Consider the following 9,736-nt stretch of genomic DNA (forward strand, 5'->3'; position numbering starts at 1 on the left):
ACGGCCTCTTTTAAATTGCATATTCAACAGCTTACAACATTTTTTAAGTTGAAGTTGGGATTTTATTTTAGGAATAAGCCCTGTTTTTCTTTTGAAGCCATAAGGAGGCTAGTATCAGCTACATTTAGGCCTATACTAGACTATGGTGATATTTTATATAGGGTATGAATGCTTCCGCTCAGTTTTTGAGATCAATTGACACCCTTTACCATAGAGCATTGATATTTATTTTAAACTGCAAAACCCTTACGCACCACTGCACTTTATATACCAGGGTTGTCTGGCCTTCTCTAGTCATTCGTCGGCTCAGTCACTGGTATACTTTTATATACAACGCCATTTTGGGTTTACTACTATTTTATTTGTTCATTTTTATTCTTCAGAAATGTGGTGGCTACTCTCTTCGTTCGCAGAACTTTATCCTGCTAACTGTTCCAGTTGTCCGAACTAAATTTGGTAAAAGGGCTTTTATGTACTCTGTGCCATCAGCTTGGAACACCTTACAAAATAGTTCTAATCTGGAAGAATTTGTCTAGATTGGTGGTCTTTAATCATTGATGAAGGATTTTGAGGCTTGATTCCTTGACCTGTCAATGTTTTTAATTTGCTGTTTTATGATTTCGTTATACTCCTGTGATTTCTATGGTTTTTACTAGATTACTTGTACACAGTAAAATCTGGAGAGTTTTTTCCGGAGTTAAAATTATTTTCCTCTCAAGTAGTGAAATTAAATAGAGTGTAATTATTACCAGTGGCCGCTAGAGTGGGAGCAAAAATACAGCTTAAATTCAATTGGAGTAAAACAGCATGACCACGCCCACTGATGTTGGTTAAATTGAGATTTTGCCGCCATTGTCCATTTGCAAGTGTCTCGTGAATGGAAAGAGTGGATAGATCGAGATCGGTGGATCGGTCGAACATCAGAAGTCATTCACAGAACCACAGAATTTCTTCATTTCTAAACTTAATTACAACTCCAGTCATTCACAGAACCACAAAATTTCCTCATTTCTAAACTTAGTTACAATTCCAGGTAAGTTCACTGGTATTTGTTAACTTTGTGTGCAAATTAAAACAGTTGAGCAACATTACAGCTAGCTAGCATTGTAGTGTAGGCTTACTGTTACTGCACGATTTGCATAGTCAGATGCCAATGTTAGCATCTAGCTAGAGCTAATTAGCTAGCTAGCTACAGTAACATTAAGTTATACCACTTTTAGTGGTTTATGGACAGTATGTACGCCTGTTGTACATTTTCAACAGAGCAGTATTAGCTATTATCAGTAGCTGGCGGACTTTACTGACTACTGCCAGCAGGTTAGTCAGTGCAACATCTGTTTTACTCTGAAAAGCGAGCTGTTAGCAGACAGTTAGCGGTAGTTGGTCTGTGCTACATCTGTGTTTCACTCAAGTTTAGAGCTATTAGACAGTTTTTAGCTGCAGGTTGGTCGGTGCAGACATGTGCATTTTACTCTGAACAGAGCTGATGGACATGAACAGAGCTGATGGACAGTTTTAGCGCAGTTTGGTTGGTGCAAACACGTGCGTTTTACTCTGAACATTAGAGCTGTTACCGGTTGACGGTTTTTGGCTGCAGTTTGGTCGGTGCAGCACCTGCGTTTGACTCTGAACTTTAGAGCTAGACAGTTTTTAGCTGCTGTTTGGTCGGTAAGACACGTGCGTTTTACTCTGAAAAGAGAGCTGTTAGTAGACAGTATTTAGCGGCAGGCAGGTCGGTGCAACACGTGTTTTACTCTAAACAGAGCACTGCTCTCTTGTAATTTGTGTTAATGAGATTTTTTCTTGTCATCAAGGATGCAGACTGTACGCGTGAAGTACAGGGATTGTCAGAAGTACATTTGTTATGAGGGGCAACTGACCTTCAAATCCTTTTTGGATTGTGGTGAGTGAAAAGTTTCAAATTTGACACAATATCCTATGGAACAACATACTTATACTGACACACTTTAAATATACTTACTTTATATTTACTGTCAAATTGATTGCCGATTTCCTTGCTGATAATGAATACAAAGCAAACTTGCGCCTCCCCAAATCACAAATCAGTCAAAGATTGGTTTATGTTTTGGGAGTTGTCTAATTATGCTAATCTGTAGCTGCGCTCATTGTCTTTGCCGGTCATTAATGGTTTTAAAGAATAAGTGATACTAACATTTGTATGCCACTACAATCTCAGTGTTGATAGCTATCTGTGGTGTATTGCTATAATACTCAGACTGCTGTTATAATAATTCGGTATGTGGCAGTAGTTGACAGGCTGTAGACTGCATATAATTGGAATTGATTTGGAAAGGAGCACTAAGTCCGTTTTGGGGTTACAATGTTCACGTAAAGATGACCTCTTGATTTCTGTCCTCTGTTCTGTTTTTTTCTCTAAAAAATACACAACATATTTAATCAATAAGGTTGTGCAATCTTATTTTGTCTTCACAGTTGCCAATAAATTTGACATTCCAACCTTGGACTTAAAAGTCTATGATGAATCGAAGACTGAAGTTGATGAGGTGTTTGAGTTTCTTCAAGACCTTGGTGTGCTGGAGATTTGTTTACCCCAAGACCCAAATCCTTATGGTGAATTGCTTATTAGCTTAGAGCTTCACATTCATCCATACAGTCCTGGCTAGCCTAACACATGTTCTGAATATGTGAGACAAGCAGATATATCTGCTGATTTATTTTCCCATTTTGATATTTTAAAAATATATTTGTTTCTGTGCTCACCTCTCCCACCCCTTTTAGAACAGTAGTGGGCCTAATCAATTCAAAATGTTACATTTTTGCATTCCGCTTGTCATTAACAAAAGTCCTCTAATCATAATGGATGTTTCCTCCTAAATTGTGTTATAATTAGTGTTAATCACACCAGTTAAATGTTAACATGATTGCTAGATTTGTTGAGCTCCTCTGCAAGCAGCTCCTTATCAAAATACAGTGGAGACAACGAGGGGGACTTGGATGACACCATTATATTGCAGCATAGTGCTACAAGAGAGACAGCTGAGGATAATCGTCTATCTCATGTAAGTACTGCACATTTACAGTTTAAACAAATGCCAAACATGAAGATTGAGTGATGCATGACATCAACAGAAGTTGTGATCATGGTGTGTTTTAAATTACTCCGACTTAGATGATTGAAGACATTCTGAAGAACAAACCTGGAGGAGAGAGGATCATGAATGAGTATGCTCGGACAAAAAGCCTAACAGATAGCAGAAGACGCGATATGGTCACGATATTGGTTGCACAAATGACAAGTGAACATGGGTATATGTCATATACTCATTACATACCTTACCACCTAACACAATTTTTTAGCAGAAGTTGTGATTTACACATCAATACTTTTGTTTGGATCTCAAACAGTAAAGTGTGTGTGTGTGTGTGTGTCTAGGACAAGTCCTTCAAGGCGTGTTAAAGAGGACTACGCAAAGGGCATCATTGCCTTGTTCCCATACCTGGTCGATCCTAGGAGCAAGTTTGGTTATGTAAGTACATTAAAAACTAAGTCTAACCTTTTTAACTCTCTGGGAGTCTTACACCTTACAATTTGTCCAGAATGTCAATATTGAATTGTTTTACTGTTGGGTGCTGTTTTTATTTAAACTATAGATCTGTTAACATGTTTGTATGCCCACCATCTCTGCCATCTCTCCTAAGCTCAACTCTGGTGGTATAAAAGCCGTTAAGTTCTGCACTGCGAGGGTCAGACCTGCTGAATGAGCAAATGTTCATCTATGGGTGCGGCGCATCTATAGTTTTAAGGATAAAAATTAATATGAAGATATTTTAACCTGCTCACTCAAAGTGAATTATACTTTACTTTAGGAGCATTATTGCAATGCAGAAGATGGGAGTGGATATCTAGCATGGAGACTGAAATGTGTTCAAAGGGAAGCATCAGAGGGACGACAGAAGGCCATGCGTCAGTCACTGACATGCAAGTGATTTTGATTGTAGTTAGTCTCATTCATGACACATGACCAGAGAATAATTGTGTGAACATCTGTATAAGCAAGTGTTTCTTACTCTCTTACTCTTTTAGTATTTCTTAGTATCAATTCTGTTTCTGAGTCAAGTAAATCCTACTTTTCATCTGGTGACATAACTGCATGCATGGCCACCCTTGCAGAGTTTCCGAGCATTGTTTTTTATATCTTATGACACAATATTGTATACTTGTATAGAGCAGACAAACCCAGCAATCTGTAAATGTTTCACCATGTTACAAGTGGTCCAAAAGCTGATAGAGACCCCTTCAGAGAGGAAAGCTGTTCAACAACAGAAAGCCTGTGTTGTGAGGCCATTGCACTGATGAAGGATACGGCTGAGGAAGCAATTGTAAAGGAGAAGATGAAGCAGACGTTCGCCTATCGCCAAAAGATGGTTCATGACCCAGTGAAGTCCTCTGAAATATTCACAGCTTTTCCAAGATTCCAAGACATAGCAGGAATGGTATGTGGATCTTCGACTGCCTTGCCTTGAAACTGTCAGGACAATTGTGTTCTGTTCTACAACAGTCTGATTAGGACTGTGATATATTACATGATAGTGCCACACCATAATGTTTACTGTTCTGTCTTGACTTATTCCATCTTGTCTGCAGATTGAGCAAGATTTTAGGCTGATGTTTGGTGATGCAACCTCCGCAAAGTTCCTGGAGAAGTGGCCTACTCTCTACAAGCAGAAAGTCATTGACCAAAGCCGTGGCCTCACACAGACAGGCAACCTGCAAGACCTGGTTCAAAATGCTGAATCCACAAGAGAAGTGAAAAATGGTATGCTGGAATAAAATGATTATACCAATGAAAGGGAGCATTGTTTTTGAAAGCAAAATGGAATGTAACTTTTAGTGAAAATGTGTACTTTCAGGATGGGACAGTGATATGTCCTCCATTTTGGTCCTTGTCCACCTTCTTCCACCGTCACCTCTTGGCCGCAAGAGACCAGGAAAAATCTCAGCCAGACACGCCAGTGACCACATTGTGAAGTTTATCAAGGTGAGGTTACAGTTGACTGTTCTATCCCCATTCCTAATCCTATAAACTACTTTTAAGAATAAGGACAAATCATGGTAAGATCATGTGTAGCTGTAATTTACATTTTCACAAACTGTTTGCGAACTGTGATTCATTTTAATAGCACACTAATTAAGTTATTGTGTCACAGACTGGGACCAGCATCCAGGGGCATCTGGAGAGCGTCATGGAAAGCTTTCAACCCTATCTGCTTGCTGTGGGGACCCAGAGGAGTGCGATTCACAAGTACTTCATTGTGATTGACAAACATGCAATACCTTGTAAGTCACCAGACACTCTTGCCTGTTTTGATGAGCTTTTCAAAGCTCATTTTGTCTTTGGTACCTCGTACAACCAGGATCTGGTAAATGTGTACAAATTCTTGCAAACCACAATTTATGAAATTGATGTTGATACCTCTAAGGTTAATCCTAGGGTTGCAGAGTTGCGGGCTCGGATGCTGCATTGAGTTGCTAAAAGTTTTGAAGTTGCAAAGGGTTAAAACACAGCATAGGAAATAACCTTTTTCATTTCACACGTCATCTAAAATGTTGTGTTTTGCTTGCGAATGTCACGATCGTGTGGAGGATTGACGGACCAAAACGCAGCAGTAGGAAAATAAGCCATCTTCTTTTTATTAAGAAGAAGGAGAACCGAAAACAAAACACTCTTACAAAACTAACAAAACAAACAAACGACCGTGAAGCTAATAAACGTAGTGCACATACAGGCTACAAACGTTCAGACATAGACAATTACCCACATCAAACGAAAGCCTATGGCTACCTTAAATAGGGCTCCCAATCAGAGACAACAGAAATCAGCTGTCTCTAATTGGGAACCCATTCAGGCAACCATAGACTCTCCTAGACAACTTACACCCAACATAGACACAGCTAGACACATACACTCAACACAAACCCATACACTACACCCAACACCCCCTTTACCATATAACCACCCAAAACCGATAAAACACAAACATTCCCCATGTCACACCCTGACCTAACTAAAATAATAAAGAAAACAAAGAATACTAAGGCCAGGGCGTGACAGCGAATGCCCCCAGGCAAATGCTAATCCCTTGACACAACACTTGAAGTTGGTCCACGGACTTTGTCCAGGAAAGACACTTGGTCTTAAATGCGGTCAGGCTGGTTGTTCACAAGTTTATGGTACTTTTTCTGGGTTCAGAAAGCATCTTTATAAAGCACATGAACCCTGTTCTGATCATGGTGAAGGCCCCTCTACAGCTGAATATGTAGCAGTAAGTCATTTTGATGACTTGCCATCAACAAGTTCCCCTTCTGATTCAGTCCTTGTCAATAAGAGTCTTGTAGACAGCCGCGCTGCAACCATAGCTGAGCTTAAAGTGGCAGGTGTAGGTGAAACCACCATTAACTCTTTGGTCATTTCCATGGAAGAGATAGTTGATGATATTCAAGCTAAAGAATCTGAAGAAGTGTCTGTCTATACAGGAGCCTATTAAAAGTGACATTGAGTGTAAAATTCATCAGTGTTTTGAAAAAATGTCATCCTTTTGGTGTATTAAATTCTGAAAGTAAGAAGGCAGTATTTTACAGAAAAGTGGGGAAGGGTAGACCCAGTTGAACACGTTCTTGGTACAAGATTTGATGCACAACGCAATCGGACTACTGGAGGCTATGATCAAATTGTTACTGAAAAATTTGTTTACATCCCAATGTTGAAACCATTGCAGTTTATTTACAAACACCCTAATATGAAGGAGATGATGGAGACTGATTGTAGTTCAAGAGAACTTTATGACTTACGTGATGGAGATCTGTTCAAGAGCCATGTTCTATTTTCAAAACAGAAGCATGCAATTCAGATACAGCTTTTCTATGATTTTGAAACTGCAAATCCTCTTGGATCAAAACGGGGAATTATGGTCACCTTGTATGATCAACCAGTGTATGGAACTATTGACCAAGTTACAGGTGACAACCTTGGTCTTCACTGTTTATTTGGTTTTGTTGAATCATTCAGTGCCAGATATTGTTGCTGCTTTTTGTCTTGCTGAGAAAGTGGACTTTCAGACTGAATTTGATGAAGATTCACCCAAGATAGTTATGCGAACTCGAGCACTTCATGCATAACACTGTCAAAAAAAGAGACAAATCCCAGTCTTCCCTCTGCGATGGGTGTTAAACGTTCTTGCATTCTAAAACTCCTTGCAGTACTTCAATACATCTGAAAACTTCTCTGTCGATATTATGCATGATATCTTGAAGGGAGTGGCACAATATGAAAATAAACTGCTAATACTGCACTTGATAAACAAGTACACAACATCAAATGACAGACAGGAGAATAAAGAGCTGTAACTATGGTTACATGGAGCAAAACAACAAACCTCCTGCAGTGGCGTTAGGAGAGGACTCTAATGACTTGGGGTTAAATGCTATCCAGTCCTGGTGTTTACTTCTCAATCTACCACTTATCTTTGGAGACTTAGTTTGTCCAAATGATCTACACTGGTATTTACTGTTGCTGTTGCTTCAGATAGTAAACATTGTATTTTCTCCAATGATATCAAAGTGTATTACAACTTTTTTTGAGACACTTAATCGCAGAACACCACAGGTTATTCAAGCAAAAAAATAGGCTGCTACCGAAGCATCATTTTATGGTGCAATACCCCACATGTATGCTTAAAATTGGACCAGTTTTACATAGCTGGTGCAGGCGCTACGAAGCAAAGCATCATTTCAAAAAAAAACTTAAACTTAAAAAATAACTAAACATTGGTAAAAAAAACACAAGTCAAATAGCATACAGTTGGCAGACATTTGACACCAACAGAGTCATGATCGGTTCAGGTAAAATGTTATTTTTAAATGTGGTGGACTGGGACTGTAAGATGGCTGAGACTGAGGTACCAATTGACACCACGGTTTTAAATGTTAAATGTGCCAAACACCATGGAAATATGTATCGTTTAGTTTGTCTTAAAGTCCATTGTGAGATGCCAGTTTTCAGAAAATCCACCATGTTACAGATGAGAGGTTCCTTTTGCCCTACAAACTGTGTCTTGATGAACATTTTAATGCATATAGAGTTGGGTGTGCAACAGAGGGACCGTATCTAGTTGTTAAAGAGCTTTTCTGTCGCAAAGCACTTGATATACAAGATTTCTTACAGTTGTGGTGATTCAAGTTTGTTTGTTCCATACTGTTTCCCGTGACTCCAAAAAACGGCACAGTAAGCTCTTTTAAAACCAATATGTATTGTATTGCAATATTGGCTTTTTTATTGACTTTTAATAAAGGGGGGGACAGATGCCAAAATGTCATTTTACAGAGGCCAGTTTTATTTTATCATCAGTGTTTTTGATATGTGAGATGCCAGTTTCACAAAATCCTCCATGTTAGATACATTACATTACATGTTAGATGTATTGAATTGCAATATTGAGCTTTTTTATGTACATGTATTTAAAGTGAACAGAGGCCAACATTTAATTTCAGTCCACAATTTTATTTTATCATCAGTATTTTGATATATACATTGCAAATGTCTTACATTTAAGAATAAAGTGCTTTGTTAAATACTGACTTCTGATTTATTGACGTTAAGTTTAGTTGTACAAACGCTACTCTTGACTGATGATATTCAATTCTGTATTGAGTGAATTGGCAGTAGTTGTTTCCATGTTAAGCTTAATAGAATAAATTACAGTTTGCAGAGTTAAATATAAACACTGAATAGAGTAGAAATAACTCTGAAAATTGAACTCTGCAACAAGAGTACTCTATTTAGACTGGGATGAAATGTTGTCTTTTGTAGAGTATAATTGTATTCAATTTGAGTCAAATTTACGCATAAATGTACTGTGTAGTGTTTCATGTCTGTCTGTAATTGTGTAATGACTTGGTGCTGCTTTTCTTGGCCAGGACGCTCTTGAAAAAGAGATTTCAAATCTCAATGAGCCCTTCCTGGTTAAATAAAACAATTGTGATTCTCACGATTCTATATATATATTACGAGTTGATGTTCCAAACATATTGCTATGTATGTATGAGACAAGAGAGCATGAGAAAATTAGAGACAAGAGAGCATGAGAAAATTAGTTTTGATCAGTCATGGAAATAAAAGTGCTGAATTTGTTGGCTCACTACTTAAAAAAGATGGAGAACAAGCTATAGGATTAAAAATAACTAGGTTTTGGAGCCGGCACAGCCGACTAGTGCTAGCTAATGAAACAGTATAACTATGGCGTGCCCTCTCCCCGACCTGGGCGCGAACCAGGGACCCTCTGCACACATCAACAACGGTCGCCCACGAAGCATCGTTACCCATCGCTCCACAAAGGCTGCGACCCTTGCAGAGCAAGGGGAACCACTACTTCAAGTCTCAGAGCAAGTGACGTCACCGACTGAAACGCTGCTAGCGCACACCACCGCTACCTAGCTAGCCATTTCACATCGGTTACACTAATATAACTTATTTTTTATACTTGGAGTCAAAGTTGGAGTCAAAGTATCGACATATCGATATAGTATTGCGATATGTAACTATCAATTATTTTATTTTATTTTTTCCCCCACCATCCCCCACCATCACTACTGCAATTGCAGGCTACCAGGTTTTTGATTATACTTTGAGCCCCGAAGTATTGGAACAGTGACACATTTTTGGTTTTGGTTCTGTACTCCAGCAAATTTCATGATTTT

The 9,736-nt window shown here is 38.7% G+C and overlaps 1 protein-coding gene across 2 annotated transcripts; it reads left to right on the forward strand.

Annotated features, from left to right (window-relative positions):
• The first annotated feature begins 1,404 nt into the window (after nucleotides 1-1,404).
• On the forward strand, nucleotides 1,405-7,770 carry LOC111956610 (uncharacterized). 2 transcript variants are annotated; one of them, XR_011475107.1, is made up of 10 exons: nucleotides 1,405-1,903; nucleotides 2,455-2,592; nucleotides 2,911-3,041; nucleotides 3,152-3,288; nucleotides 3,416-3,509; nucleotides 3,850-4,476; nucleotides 4,628-4,799; nucleotides 4,894-5,021; nucleotides 5,191-5,594; nucleotides 6,086-7,770. XR_011475107.1 is itself a non-coding variant. In XM_070438023.1 (9 exons), exons 6-9 carry the CDS (start codon nucleotides 4,234-4,236, stop codon nucleotides 5,506-5,508), a joined length of 861 nt encoding a protein of 286 aa, XP_070294124.1. In that variant the 5' UTR covers nucleotides 1,405-1,903; nucleotides 2,455-2,592; nucleotides 2,911-3,041; nucleotides 3,152-3,288; nucleotides 3,416-3,509; nucleotides 3,850-4,233; the 3' UTR covers nucleotides 5,509-7,770. The 2 variants fall into 2 exon arrangements, 1 of the variants encoding a protein (XP_070294124.1); XM_070438023.1 differs by having other exon boundaries at nucleotides 5,191-7,770.
• The last annotated feature ends 1,966 nt before the right edge of the window (nucleotides 7,771-9,736 follow it).

Source organism: Salvelinus sp. IW2-2015, unplaced genomic scaffold (genome assembly GCF_002910315.2).
Source record: "Salvelinus sp. IW2-2015 unplaced genomic scaffold, ASM291031v2 Un_scaffold83, whole genome shotgun sequence".
Taxonomy (NCBI): Eukaryota; Metazoa; Chordata; class Actinopteri; order Salmoniformes; family Salmonidae; genus Salvelinus; species Salvelinus sp. IW2-2015.

What these genes read in the sequence shown, in the direction of transcription:
- LOC111956610 (XM_070438023.1), top strand. Translation starts at nt 4,234, where the DNA reads ATGTTTCACCATGTTACAAGTGGTCCAAAAGCTGATAGAGACCCCTTC. An exon ending in CACAAGAGAAGTGAAAAATG is followed by an intron (nt 4,800 to 4,893) that starts GTATGCTGGAAT and finishes GTGTACTTTCAG; the next exon opens with GATGGGACAGTGATATGTCC. An exon ending in ACATTGTGAAGTTTATCAAG is followed by an intron (nt 5,022 to 5,190) that starts GTGAGGTTACAG and finishes ATTGTGTCACAG; the next exon opens with ACTGGGACCAGCATCCAGGG.